General features: G+C 43.0%; 1 protein-coding gene across 1 annotated transcript in view; it reads right to left on the bottom strand.

Moving 5' to 3' along the window:
• LOC115290713 overlaps positions 1-15086 on the bottom strand; it is a 30686-nt gene that overhangs the window by 13803 nt on the left and 1797 nt on the right. The window contains exons 2-7 of the mRNA XM_029938540.1: positions 7359-7430; positions 5829-5955; positions 3228-3341; positions 1721-2703; positions 1566-1635; positions 1156-1252 (exon numbers count right to left, since the gene is read on the bottom strand). Of these exons, the coding sequence (XP_029794400.1) occupies positions 1156-1252; positions 1566-1635; positions 1721-2703; positions 3228-3341; positions 5829-5955; positions 7359-7391 (1424 nt within the window). The 5' untranslated portion in view covers positions 7392-7430. The remainder of the gene's footprint in view (positions 1-1155; positions 1253-1565; positions 1636-1720; positions 2704-3227; positions 3342-5828; positions 5956-7358; positions 7431-15086) is intronic.

The raw sequence follows: 15086 nt of genomic DNA, 5'->3' as shown, positions 1-15086 counted from the left end.
AAAGAGGTGGTGGTGATGGTGGAGGGCACTTAAGGGGAAGAGCACTGGGTGTTGTATGGAAAACAATTTGACAATAAAATATTATGGAAAAAAAATTTAAAAAAAAATTTAAAAAATGTGTCTGAGGGATGGTAACCACAGGCTTCCCAGGTGTGGATCTCACCCAGACGCTTGATGTACTGGGAAGCAAAAGACTTCCTTCTGCAGGTGCAGCGTACTTACCACATGCCCAGACCAAACACGACTCAAACATCTCCAGTGATGGGGCGCCTGGGTGGTTCAGTCAGTTAAGCATCCAATTTTGGTTCAGGTCATGATCTCACAGTTGGTGGGTTCAAGCTCTGCGTCAGACTCTGTGCTGACAGCTCACATCCAGGAGCCTGCTTCAGATTCTGTCTTCCCCTCTGTCTGCCCCTCCCCTGCTCGTACTCGCTCTCAAAAATAAATAAACATTAAAAATTTTAATGTCCTAAAATATCTTCCAGCTTTCTTTCATGATAACCACAGAGGCAACATGTTCTAAATGATGAGGATTGAGTAAGACAGACCGACTCACACCAGATTTTATGTGAGAAACCAATCTTTACTTGGGGGGTTATTGATTATGGCACTATAGCAGAGCATCCCCCTGTTCAGTAGTGAAGAGGGAAGAATTCAAATTAGGAAATGATGACTGCAGTAATGGGAGTCTGAGATCAGAAAGGTGTAGGCTAGACTGAAAATTTGGAGAAAGGATTTGAATCCAAGGATATGTTTTACATAGAGAGAACTTGGTAAGTAGAAAAGTCACTAATTCGGATAAATATTTATTGAGCACCTATTATGTGCAAGGCACTGTGTGAGACACTAAGACACGTAAGTCACGCCTCTAAGTGTTTACAATCTAGTTGAGATATTACATGTACACAAATAATGAAACAAACTTTATCGCATAATGGTTCAGAGAACAGACTTTAAAGGTGGACTTGTATGCAAGACTCGGCTTCACCTTTTACTAGCTGTATCGTCCTGGGCAAATTATTTAACACCTCTAAATTTCAGTTTGCTCATCTGTAAAATGAGGATAGTAACAGTACCTACTTTTACTTCATAGGATTGGTGAGACGACCATATAATCTACTCTTTGCCAAACTCTCCACCGAGTGCTTACCCCACAGTAAGAGCTCAATGAGTTTTAGCTCGTAATAGTAGTAGTAGTAGTAGTAGTAGTTGCAGTAGTAGTAGCAGCGGCCCAGCAGAAGCGACCTAAAAGCTAGGACACAAAGAACAAGGTTGGTGCCCAAGAGAGCTCCCAGGGGAAAGGGACCCAGCTATAAAAAGAACTGTTCTGGAAACAACAGTGCTGCTCTGATATAATTTTGCCATCCCTCCCGTTCTGGCCTCCAGTTATTAAAGTGCAGTGATGCCTGGGGCCTCAGGCAAGAGGCGTGCCTGAGGGTCACCTCCTAACATGTATCCTATTGTCTGATAAACTTCACCAAAATGTCTACCCTTTAGAGTCACATTCTCATTTCCGACATCCCACACCAGTTGCCTAACACAGTAAGTCGTGAATGTTTATTCACACTGTGGTAGCAGAGATGGAAAAGGAGCGTAGTAGCCAGAACGTGTAGAGGGCTCAAATGATGGATCTGTCTACTGTGGGAAAGACCAGTCTGGAGTTTCTAGGGGGATCCTCTGACTACAGCTCTTTCCCAACTCAGTCTATTCCTTGTTTGGCATAACGCCGTTGATGTTGAATGACGGACGATTTAGAACTGAACACTTTCCCACACACGCTGCATTCGAAGGGTTTCTCTCCTGTGTGCACTCTCTGATGTCGCGTAAGCCGGCATCTCTGGCTAAAGGCTTTCCCACATTCGGTGCACTCATAGGGCTTGTCTCCAGTGTGAATCTTCTGATGCTGCGTGAGGGATGAGCGGTCAAAGAAAGCTTTCCCACACTCGCTGCACTGATAGCGAGGCTCGCCAGTGTGAGCCTTCTGATGTCTGTTCAGGGATGAGACGCCATAGAAGGCTTTCCCACACTCATTACATTCATAAGGCTTCCGGCCGGTGTGGATGAGCTGATGTCGGGTCAGAATACTCTTCTGGCTGAAGGCTTTCCCGCACTGATTACATTCATAAGGACTTTCTCCAGTATGAATTCTCTGGTGTCGAGTAAGGGACGAGCGGTCAAAGAAGGCCTTTCCACACTCGCTGCATTTAAAGGGTTTCTCTCCAGTATGAATTCGCTGATGGACAGTTAGGGACGACCGGTCAAAAAAGGCCTTCCTGCACGCGTTGCATTCATAGGGGCTCTCCCCGGTGTGAGACATCAGATGTCTACTGAGACTGCTTCTGTGACTGAAGGCTTTCCCGCACTGGTGACAGTCATAGGGCTTCTCTCCGGTGTGAGTCCTCTGGTGGCGAACAAGGGATGAGTGGTCAAAAAAGCTCTTCCCACAGCTGCTGCATTCCTGGTCTCTCTCTTTAGTGAGAATTTTCTTGAGAGGGGTAGACCCTTGCTGCAAATTTTCCTTCTGGGAAAGGGACTTCTTGCAGGTCTGCACAGCAGGGCTTTTCTTCCCTGTTTCTAAGTCACTCTCCAGGGCATGAGCTTCAGATTTAGGACACAGAGGACCTTGTCTTCCAAGTCTTTCCCTCACTGTTCCTCCTGATTCTTCTTCCGAAGCACCTGGAGTTTCAGGCTTGGTCTCCCAGTCTGGAATGGACAGAAAATACAGATGCAGTTTCTTTCCTGGACTAGGAACTACAACCCTAAAAAGAAGAGACACTACTGTACATCTGAAAAGTTGTGTATGGTGACAGCCTCGCTTGCTCGCACAGATAGGTGTTCACGCTGGGGAAAGACCGAGACTTGGGAAGGGAGAAGAAGGCAGAGAAAAGAACTGACAGCGGACATCTCAGAAAGGAGAAGACTTTCCATTGGGAGCGTGGCCAGGATAACTGGGGGAGTACGCAGAGGAGAGGGGATGGTGGGGAATAGGAATATCAAAGTGTGAATCGGTGATGCGACAGATCTGAGAGAACATTTGGTAAGTAAAGATGAGTAACACTTTAAGGTTCACAGAAAAAAAATCAAAGCTGGTGGGTGATAAAGAATAAACACTAAAGCAGAAGATTTGAATGTGAGAAAAACATGTTACCCAACCCTCCCCCCACAACACCCAAATAACAACCACAAAACAAACCCAAACTCTGCCCGGCCCTTTCATACACAATTACCTAGAGAGATAGTCTCTGGACAGTCGCTCTCCTCAGATCCATGAAGATCAACTATCCAAGGCTCATCCCCTCTCTTCAACTGAAAAATGACATCAGGTCGAGGAACTGGAAGTCCTGCTCATGGAGAAAGAAACAAGCCAGGCACATGATGAAAAGACGCCACTATCCCAAAGCGTAATCCCAGCCTTTAAATGTTTCTGAGAGACAATGTGAAAGGCAGGGGGTGCACAACAGGAATGCAGGGTGCAAAATACTGCAAAAGAATGCAGCAAGCTCGGAATGGAGGCTCTAAAAGGGACCGAGTAGATGAGGCACGTGGGTGGCTCAATCAGCTAGCGACTGACTTCAGCTCAGGTCACGATCTCATCACTTGTGAGTTTGAGCACTGAATTGGGCTCTCTGTGGTCAGCGCGGAGTCTGCTTCAGTTCCTGTCTCCCTTTCAATCTCTGCCCCTCCCCAGCTCGTGCTTTCCCTCTGTCTAAAAAATAAATAAAACATCAAAAAAAATTTTTAATAAAAGGGATCAGGGGTTCCTAGGTAGCTCAGTTGGTTAAGCATCTGACTTCAGCTCAGGTCATGATCTCATGGTTCATGAGTTCAAATCCCGCATCAGGCTCTGTGCTGACAGCTCAGAGTCTGGAGCGTGCTTCGGAATCTGTGTTTTCCTTTCTCTCTGCCCTTGCCCTGCCTGTGCTCTCTCTCTCAAAAATATATAAACATTAAAAAAAATTTTTTTTAATAAATAAAAGGGAACAAGTAGCATTTGGTCAAAAAGTTGATAAAATCCATTTGAATTATGTGTTTATTCTCCCCACTGAAGTGAATAAACCAGTTTTAGCACTGGTAGAATGTGGGGTGGGGGGGAGGAAGAGTCCTTGGCTCAGGGAAGATGAGAATGAAAACATATCATCTTGAGTAAAAATGCGTAATTCTGTTTGTTTACCCTTTAGTACTAAGCTCTTAGTTACGTGGGTTGTGCTCATTGTAGGAAAATTAGGGGTAAGTCAAAGTAAAAAGAAAAATCACCTTTTGTACTTTGTATTCAGTTTGAAACTGAAAGATAACTATAGATGCATTCTGTTAAAAACTGGTTATAAAATAATCCTGATTTGTAAACTCGATTTTTTTCACATAATTATAAACTTAAAAATATTATTTTATTTCAATTAACACAGATCTACCTTACCATACTAATGGCTACATGAGGTTACACTATATGGAATAATCTAATTTCTTTAATCTGCTGACAGACTTTCAGACTGTTTTTAATGTTTTGCTATTAACAAACAACGATACGATGAACATCTTTATATAACAGGGGCTGCTAATCCCATTATATCCTTGGGACAAATTTCTATAAGTGAATATATCCATTTTTGGTTATTTAAAGAAAGAGAATCCATCCTAGAAATAGTCTCGAAGTTTAAACTTCTGTTGCATTGGGGCCCCCACCTTGGGAAAGAGAAAACCGGGCCCAAGGATCACCTGTCTGGGTGTATGCTGATTCTCTACTGACAAATCGGCCACATCCATGGCCTCCCCATGGCTTCCTGTCTCTGGCCTTCGCCAGGAATTCTATTTTCTCCAATATTTCATTCCACCAAAGCCTGTGACAAAGGCTCAGCAGTCTCCCTTCATGTTCCCTGAACATTTATCTGCTTTTCCTATTTGGCCGACTTAAATCCTAACGAGCCTTGCATAAAATCTGCAGTGTGACTCCTTTGACTGCCACCGACTGCTGACTTTACACCTGTTTCTGAATCTGTACATCCTCTCAGCCTCTTATTCTGGAAGCTCCTGAGAGGTTCTCATTACCTATAGGAGCCCAACTTTACTTCTCATGAATGTGTCACATCAGCCTCCCCCCCGCCCCCCTTTTTTAAGTAAGCTCTACACCCAACATGGGCTGTAACTCAACAACCCTGAGATCAAGAGCTGCCCGCTGTACAGACTGAGCCAGCCAGGCACCTCTATCAGCAGTCATTCTCAATTTTCCCTTTGTCACACAAGTCTCTATAATTGCAAAGTGCCTTCTGTGGGCCTCCAAGACTGTCTTAAGATAAATAGTCAAAATCAAACGCATTTCTAGTGACCTCCTCTGAGGCACAGCCTTGTATTTCTATGCCCATACTGCCCTCTTTTGAAAGGGAAACACTTCTTCCTCCCCTCCTCTGCTTCTCCGAGGAGAAATTTCCCCTCAATGAAATGGCCCCTGTGCCCCCACCTTAATCCTCTGGATGGAGCTGGGTGTGTTGCCTGCCTCATAAGCTGGGGAAAGAACGGGGCCTATGTGTCTTCTGTCTGCCCCCCGTCTGGAGAGCGGGCCCTTTGTTTTGCAGGGGCGGGCTGCTGAGCAAGGGGGTCTGGGGTTGTCCACCTTGCCTATGGCTCAGGGAGCAAGTCTGCCCGCTGCTGGGGCTCAGGACTGCAAAGTCCACTGTTGCTGTACAGCTAAGCCACAGCCTCCTACTCCTCCGCCTCGTCTCTCAAGGCTTCAGAACTCATGTGGGAGAAGAGGTCTCGTTTATTAGCCCCGCAACTCCCCCCCCCACCTCATTAACGCAGTACGGGGTCTGACTTCTTGTGGGAGCTCCCCTTACCCAATGAGACAATGCTCTTATAGTTTTCCAGCATCACCTCCTTGTAGAGGTCCCTCTGAATAGGGACTAGATGCGTCCACTCTTCCTCTGTGAAAATCACAGCCACATCCTCGAATGTCACTGATTCCTGGAAACACAATCACATTCTCCCTTACTCATAAGCCTTTTCTTTACATGGACCAGACAAAACAGTCTATAAAGATGACAGCTCTGAGGTTGTGGAGGGAGGGTAAGGGACATGGTTCTGATAAAGTAGGGCTTGGAAGTACTCGGGGAAAGTGCCCTAATTCCCTGAGTCACGAAGTTCTTGTCACAGCTGAGCCTTTGAATATCAGGGGCTTTTTTTACATACTTACAGACAACTTGCAGGAAAAGAACAAAGAATTCCTATGTACCCTTCACCCAGCCTCCCCAAATGTCAACATTTCCCACATTTGCTTTATCTTTCTCTCTCAGTACATATACATTCTATCTTTCTCCTGAACTTTTTTTTTGAGAGAAAGTTGTATGCATGCATGCATAGAAGGACCAGAAAGAGAGAGAGAGAAGAGCAAGAAAGAGAGAGAGAGAGAGAGAGAATCTTAAGCAGGCTCCATGTCCAGTGAAGAGCCTGATGCAGGACCTGATATGAGACTTGATCTCATGACCTAAGCCGAAATCAAGAGTCAGACACTTAACCAATTAAGCCATCCAGGTGCCCCTTTCCTGAATGTAACTTGCAAACATGACGCCTCTTTACTCATATTTTATAAAAACAAGGATATTCTCTTGCATCATCACAGTATAATTATGAAAGTCAAGAGAATAGCATTGATATTAGACTATAATCTGCCATCTTACTCAAATTCCACCGTCTATTTTTTTTTTTTTTACAAATCCATAAAATCATGATGTTGATAAGATTGGCCTTAGGATCCCTTGATTTCATGGAATGCTCTGTGATTCTATAAGAATCTATAAGAGTCTATAAGAATCTGCATCTTTACCCCCAGTCCTAAAACTCTGGATGTGTCTCCAGTGTGCTTACAGACGTTCTGAGCCAGAGCATAGAGTTCAAGACGCTGGGTCCTTGGGCGGGACTGGGGCAAGCCACATGTCTCTACCCACACTCATTTCTCTTTAGGACTCTTACCACCTCACTGAGATGCTCTACAACACGTGTCGTATTCCCCAGCCTAACCCAGCACTTCCTGGAATACTTGGGGGTCTGCTCTCAGTCCATACACAGATGCACTAAAGGAGGTCAGGACTAGAACCGTTCCCCCAACCGTCCAAGCAGACCTGTACTAACACTTTTTAGTCAAAATCACTCAGGGCAAAGGTCACAGTGTGGCTGGTGACAGGCTAATGGGCACACGTTCAAGAAAAGGTCACTGAAGGATACCACAAATCACATGGGAAAGACGCAGCCCTTATGGAGTCCTTCATTCACCTGCTTAGGTTTGATCGCAGAAGCTCCAGGTAGACACAGAAAAGTGGTTTCATTCTGGAGACTAATAGAGTATTTCAGAAACACAAAGTCCACCTCACCTGGCATCTGTCAGTTGGAGACACAGCTGCCATTCCCTCCTGTGTGCTCTCCTTGTAGTAAAGGGCAGAGTCCTAACGAGGAAGAGGTGAGGGATGAGAAAGACAGTATGAGAGAGACGAGTCTTGTAGTTTTCCAACCCATAAAACAGGCAATCTCCAAATACCAGTGAGTCATATGCCCATTCTCATTCCTACTACCCTACAAAAAAGGGAAGGCAAAGCGAGGCCAGGAACAACCCCACCCCACCCCAGAACTGGAGGGAAAGACCACGGATATTACTGTTCAGGACACAGTGTGGTACTTGTTTTAGCATGATCCCACAGGAGAAGTTCTGTTCCTGGGAACCAAGAACACATTAAGCTGTATTTACAAGTTCACATTCACTACTGCCCTGATAGTTACCAGATAAAAAGTCTAAGACATTTTATAAATGGATAAGATGTGTCAAGCGAACACCCATAGTCTCTTTAAGGGAAATGTACCCCATTCACGACCCTGTGCTCCAGGAGCAGCGCGTGGACAGCCATGTTTCCTTCTGCATGATGCTGTGGCTGGGAGCCGCACTGACTTAGGCCTCAGGTGGGCAATGTGCAGGTTGGCCAGTAGACTGAGATGTGATCTAGCTTGAAAAGGGGACATCCTTCCTTAGGAATGTGAACTAAGAAATGTGAGGACGACAGGTGGGTGATGAGCTGAAAGGATATCATGAGGGATGGAAGTATCCATGAGGATTGGGGAGCCCAAGTTACCAGGAAGCAGAACCAGTGAGTACACAGAGGCATGAAATAGTAAGACTAGACATGGGCCGGGGAAAGAACAGCCTGCTCACATCAGCGGTGAAACAAAGACCTAAGGGTTTTTTATTGGCTTTGAAGTCCCTCAAGTCATGCAGGACCACCTCTGGGCTCCAGTCTGCATATAGACCAGCCTTATTTATTCTTAGATTTCCATAAGACTCTAAACTTCTTAGGCTTTGTGTGAATCCTTATCAGTAAACTCCCTTTACTTGAGTTAGCTGAGTAGGTCTCAGTTTCCCACAGTCAGGAGGAGTTTAGTTAAACACAGGTGAACCAAGCATTCCCGGGATTTGTGAGTGGAATGAGAAGTGTGGTCCCGGGAAGAAGTAGGAAAAAAGATGGCTGACTGACTATTCTGCAGTCAAGAGGGTGTATGTTCTGGTCCTTGCTATTTATTCATTCGTCTAATAGCCAACATTTATTTAGCACCAACTTTTTATACCAAACACAAAAACTATAGGACACTGTCCCTGTCCTCCAAAAGCTTATAGTCTAGGGGCGCCTGGGTGGCTCAGTCAGTTAAGCGTCAGACTTCGGCTCAGGTCATGATCTCACAGTCCACGGGTTAGGGCCCCGCATCGGGCTCTGTGCTGACAGCTCAGAGCCTGGAGCCTGCTTCAGATTCTTTGTCTCCCTCCCTCTCTGCCCCTGCCTGCTCATGCCCTGTCTCTCAAAAATAAATAAACGTTAACAAAACAAAAATAAAAAACCCCAAAAGCTTATAGTCTAGAACAGAGGACAAACAAGTAGTCCAAATAACGTGTCACTACAGGATGAATATGTACTCTAAAGAGATACCCTGATGAGTGCCCATCAGGGGCGTGTCTAACCCAGGTAGGAGGCTCTAGGTTGCTGGGCAGAAGCAGGATCTACGATGAGTTTTGATCTGGGGTTGGTGGTGGAACATTCTAGGTAAGACAAAATATCAAGTTTTTAAAAAACAAGGAGATGGGTGTTTACATGGAAAAGATGAACAACTGTAAGTAGTTTAGAATGGCAGAAGTCTAGGCTGTGAGTGGTGCTGTGTGGAAAGACGAGGCTGGCGAAGTGGGCAGAGGCCGGCTGGATCAAGGACAGCTTTGCGTGGCCCCGTACATGGAAGAGGGACCACAGGCATGGAGATGACTGAAGGATTTAAACGTGGAAGAGTCATCGTCAGATTTGTGTTTCAGAAAGATCATTGCAATTTGTATCACAGGCCTTGGAATATACATGCTCTTTGGCTCAGCAACCCTCTCCTAGGAGTTTGTCCTAAAGAAATAAGTGAAAATATACGCAAAGTTTTTTCTTAGTCATCATTAACACTAACCTTTATTGAGTGCTACATGTGGTAACTTTTTAAGCACTTTACATGTTTTATCTCATTTAATCCTTAAAATACAGGAAAAATTTGAAATATCCTGTTTCTACAACAGAAGATATGATTAATATTTGTGATCCAGTTCATCCATACACTGTAATACCATTTAACATCATAACAACTAGCATTTATTGAGCATTTGCTATTTACCAGGCACTGTGCTAAGCACTTTTTTTTTCTTGAGAGAGAAAGTGTGTGCAAGTGGTGTAGGGGGTGGGGAGAAAGAGAGAAAGAGAGAAAGAGAGAGAGAGAGAGAGAGAGAGAGAGAGAGAATGAATGAATCCTAAACAGGCCCTGTGCTTGAGCTGAAATCAAGAATCAGATGCTTGGGGTGCCTGGGTAGCTCAGTTGGTTGAGTGACCGACTTCGGCTCAGGTCATGATCTCACGGTTCCTGAGTTCGAGCCCCACAGTGGGCTCTGTGCTGACAACTCAGAGCCTGGAGCCTGCTTCAGATTGTGTGTCTCCCTCTCTCTTGCCTCTCTATCACTCACACTCTGTCTCTCGCAAAAAGAAAATAAATATTAAAGAAAAAGTCAGATGTTTAACCAACTGAGACACTCAGGCACCCCTGCTAAGCACTCTAAGAATAATTTAATTCCCTCCTCATAAATTAGTAAGGTAGGTACTGTATTACAGATTAGGAAAGTTAAGGCTTTGTAAAAGACTGAAGTAGAATTTGAACCCCGGTCTGTCAAGAGTTTTTATCCTCTATGCTATAATGTGATTTTTATTTTCATGAAAAACAACCAGATAACAGACCAATAGACTAGAATACAAAAATCCACAAACATATCCAAACATGTAGAGAAGCTTGATCTATAACTGAGGTGGCGTGACAAATCACCAAGGAAGGGGGCCTGGCTGGCTCAGTCAGTAGAGCATGCAACTCTTGATCTCAGGGTTGTGAGTTCAAGCCCCACGTTGGGCATGGAGCCTATTTTTAAGAAAACACAGAGGAAAAGATCACTGGTGATAAACTACAAACAACTTAACTGTTTATCAGTAGGATAAAGTGATTTTATGTGTGTGAGTTTATGTGTATAGGAATATTATACATTGATTAAGATGAAGTAGAGTGTACGCTAATGATAGATAAATCACAAAAATAGAATTACTGAGGAAACAGTAAGAAAGCTTTAGAATTACTGTATAATATTTATACAAAAATTAAAAATAGGTAAATAATATTTACAAAATCTATATGGGGAGTACTTGGGTGGCTCAGTTGTTGAGTGCCCAACTTTGGCTCAGGTCATGATCTCACGATTCATGAGCTGGAGCCCCGCTTCGGATTCTGTGTCTCCCTCTCTCTCTGACCTTCCAGTGCTTGCGTGTGCTCTCACTCTCTCTCAATAAATAAACATTAAAAAAGGAAATAATCTTTAAATATTAAAAAAATCTATATGGGACAATAAGTACCAAATTGTGAGTTATTTCTGGGGAGGGAGAAATATGGGATTGGTACAGATAACCAAGTGATGTTTTGTCTGTTAAAAAATAATTTTAGGGGTGTCTGGGTGCCTCAGTTGGTAAAGGGTCCGACCTTGGCTCAGGTCATGATCTCGCGGTTTGTGAGTTCAAGCCTCACATTGGGTTCTGTGCTGACAGCTCAGAGCCTGTTTCAGATTCTGTGTCTCCCTCTCTCTCTGCCTCTCCCATTTTCGTACTCTGTCTCTCTCTGTCTCAAAAAGAAATAAATATAAACATTTTTTTTTAGTTTTTAAACAAATTCACAAATATTATGAATGCACACTTAGGGGTGCCTGAGTGGCTCAGTCAGTTATGTGTCTGATTCTTGATTTCAGCTCAGGTCATGATCTCACAGTTTGTGAAATTGAGCCCTAAATTGGGCTCTGCACTGACAACGCAGAGCATGCTTTAGATACTCTCCCCACCCTGCCCTCCCCCAACTGTGCTCTTGCTCAAAAATCAATTCACTTAAAAAAAATTACTTAAGTACTTAAAATTACTTATTTGTGTATTCCCACATCTATAGAAAAAAGACTGAAAGAATATATACTAAAATGCAAATGGAATTTGGTGGCATTACAAGTGATTTCATTCTATTTCTTACAATTCCTTATATTCTGATTTTTATTTTTACAACAGTATGTAATTATTTTGGTGTACAGGAATAATAACAGGAAGGAAAGGTGGTGTACAAAAAGTTACCTGAGACTACTACTCTTAGAAAGGTCTACTTGTGAGGTTGGCCCTCGGCTGGGGTCTGGGAACTTTGACTGGGGAGGGTTCCCTCAAAGAGAAGGGTGGTCCATTATGCCTAAATGATTTGTGCAAACAATGTGGTTTATGCTGGACACTTGCTTTCCTGCTAGACAGTCTGGAATTTTTGGATAGGTCAGGCAGAAGGTGCTTACCTGACCTGCCCTCAATAAAAAATAACCTGGGCTCTGAGTCTCTAATGAGCTGTTTGGGCTAGAACATCACACACATGTTGTTGTATTGTCCTTGCTGGAGAGGATGTGTTCTGTGTGACTCGTCCTGGCAGGGTCACAATTCTGAATTCTTCCAGATTTTACCTGTCTCTTTCCCTTATTACCGAGTTGTGCATCCTTGCAAGATCAGTCATCATCTTAGCCATGAGGGCAACTATAGGCTGAGTCCCACATCCTTCCAGCAAAGCCCTGAATGTGCGGTGATCTTGAAGGCCTCTGACACAGGCAGCCAGGAAGCTGCAGCAGAATGGCTAGAGGAGGGCAAGAGTGGAGGGGAGTAAGGAAGGACCAGTGGGCAATCTCGCAATTCAGTAAAAATGAAGAAAAACTGAGCAACAGTAATGGCAGCAGAAACGGAGAGAAGGGGACCTATGTCAAGACATGCAGGATAGACAACAGACTGACGGGAAGAGGAGGCTGAAGGTGACGGGAGAGGCTAGGCTGACTTCCAGGTCACTCGTTTGCACAATGGTGTGCATAACGGTACCATTCGTGAAGATGTGCAATGGAGAAGAAGGTTTGGGGGAAAGCTAATGAGTACAGTTTGGAGTATTTAGAATTTGAGCTGTTCCCACATCTTTGGAGAGGAAAAATCCGAGGACTCTGGATTCACTGGCCAAGTTGTAAAAATTGTTATCGCTAAATGAGGTAGTTTGAATTTGAAAGACTGTGAGTTAAATACTCACAATGGAAAAATTAATATAAAGTATTAAAAACTGGTTATAATACAAACAGGGCAATGATTAAGCCTTTAGTTATATAAATAAGTACTGGGTTTCTTTTTCTATTAATTGTATGACCATTCACCAAGTATAGATGTATCCTTAGGATATATATACTTGTGTCCATTCACCTAAGCATGAAAAAAGAAACCTAGGGAATGGGGATAAACCAAGTAATCCCAGAGGAACTACAAACCCTCTGATTAGCTACAGACTAATCAGTACCGAGGACAGGAAGACAGAAGAGCACGCGCCCCTAATAATGAATTCACTTCAGATTCTAAAGACGCAAAGTAACCACGCAGACTTTAATCCTTCCTTCCCTAGGCAATGAACCTTCCATCTTGCCTTATTAATTATGAGATACTCATAAGGTAAGTTTTCAAAAACACTGAAAGACCAGATCAATATAATCTACTAGACAAGGGGTTATTAACCTGGCTAAGCAAAACTTTAAAAGAGTATTACCTTGAAGTGAACATTAGTTTGGGAAAATGTTTAAAACCTATGCAAAAGGTAAAAACTTAAAAAAAAAAAAACTAACTGGAAAAACAAGTTTAGGAGAACTATAAAAAAGATTTGGTCCTGAGGAGCAATTGGGGTTTGAATCTCGTTAGGAGGAGGCAGAGTGATATATACCCGAATGGAAATAGGCATCATGGGTAGCCTGGAAGTTGAATTGCTTAAATAGTATTCTTTTCCTTGTTTGTTAAGGTTCCTCCATTTCCATGAGGGTCTTAAAATATTACTCTTGGGAAAAAATATTACTCTTGGGCCATAGTAAGAAGCCGAAATTAATGTTTAGAGATATAGGACAGTATAGTCATTAAGTGCAGACTCTTGCAGACTGCCTGCAATAAAATTCCATCTGTGTCCTACTACCTGTGTGACCTTAGGCAAGTTTCTCAACTCTGTCTCAGTTTACCCATCTGTAAAATTAGAATGATGAAGGTATCTGTCTAATACAGTTATTGTGATACTTAAATATCATAATATATATAAAGCATATAGAATAATGTGCTAAGTGTTAGCATTAGCTAAGAGCCATTTTATAATGGCCTTCCTAGGAAGGTAGAAATAATTTAAATGCTAATTACAATGAAAGTATAATGTTTTTGAGTTTAAGGTTTAAGTGTAAGTGTAGTGACAACTTTGGAATCAAAGTATTTGAATATGTTTCCAAAGCATTTAAGCTTTTCGAACAAATCAGCTGAACTACATCTGAAATTGTAGTTGAAAAACTGCTCAGTGCTTAAATGCTTAAAGATAATTTTCAAAGTTTCATTTATTAGATTATGACTTTCATAAAGTGAGCATTGAAAAATGACAGATGATGGTGAGCACCAAAGCTCCCCAGCCATTAAGTAACCAGGCAATATTCCCAAGGTGCTCATTATCTGTGGGCTCCCTGCCAGCCTGACTTCCCTCCTGGGCAGTAGCTTCAGTAGGCTCTCGGTGAAATTCAAGGCTCCCTAAATCCACCAAATTCACATGGAGTTACTTCTGTTCTCTCTCGTCCTATTCCCAGTTCTCAGAATATTTTTGGAGGAAAAAACTCTTCAAATTCTTACTCTAAGTCTTCAAATGAGCCCTTGCCTGCAAAGTTTGTAGCGTTCCCATCCTTGCTCTGTAGCTATTTCAAACCTCCATGGCTACCATTCAATTTCAGCAGAACATTCACTCACAAAAGAGAGTTCCAGAAGGAGGCAGGCCTGTGTGGTAGGAAGCATTCCACAGACCTTTAATTATTAACTGTGAAGGCTTGGCCATATTACTGAAGCTAAAAGTTGACCCCCAGTTGTTTAATACCTCTTCACAGAGTAGTTATAAATAGTGAATGAGACAGTTCATGTAAAGCATTTATTTTTCTGTCTGTTCAATAAGTGAAAGTTGTTTTCCTTTCTACTGCCCAACACCAACCCATTCATCCATTCATTCATCCTGCTGTTCAACAAATACGTCCAAGCACCTGCTATGTGCTAGGTAGCATGGGGTAAGAGGACAACAAAACAGAAATGTCTGTCTCCAGGACTTTACCCTTGTGTCCTCTGTGTCCTATTTTCTCTTCCACTACTGTTGCCTCTTAGAATCTGCTCCCTGCATTAGCTAGTCTTTCTTTCTCCACCATCTCCCATCTCACCAATAGTTTCTTTTCCCACATCTTCAAACAGTACAACCCTTGTCTATCTGAAACTATTTTCACCAAATCCCATGGCCTCTTTCTAGCAAAAGAGTTCTCATTTGGGTTTTCCTTTCATGATCAATCTTCTGCCTATCAATTCCACCTACTCTTCTTGAATCCATTATTCTGCTCTTGACATTGCTCACATCCTGAAACTGCATGCTCAAAAATTATGAGTGCATTTCTGATCTCTAATTCTGTAGTCCTT

The sequence above is a fragment of the Suricata suricatta genome, chromosome 4, assembly GCF_006229205.1.
Source record: "Suricata suricatta isolate VVHF042 chromosome 4, meerkat_22Aug2017_6uvM2_HiC, whole genome shotgun sequence".
Taxonomy (NCBI): domain Eukaryota; kingdom Metazoa; phylum Chordata; class Mammalia; order Carnivora; family Herpestidae; genus Suricata; species Suricata suricatta.
The sequence above is the reverse complement of the archived record's forward strand: the minus strand, read 5'-3'. Positions and strand labels throughout refer to the sequence as shown.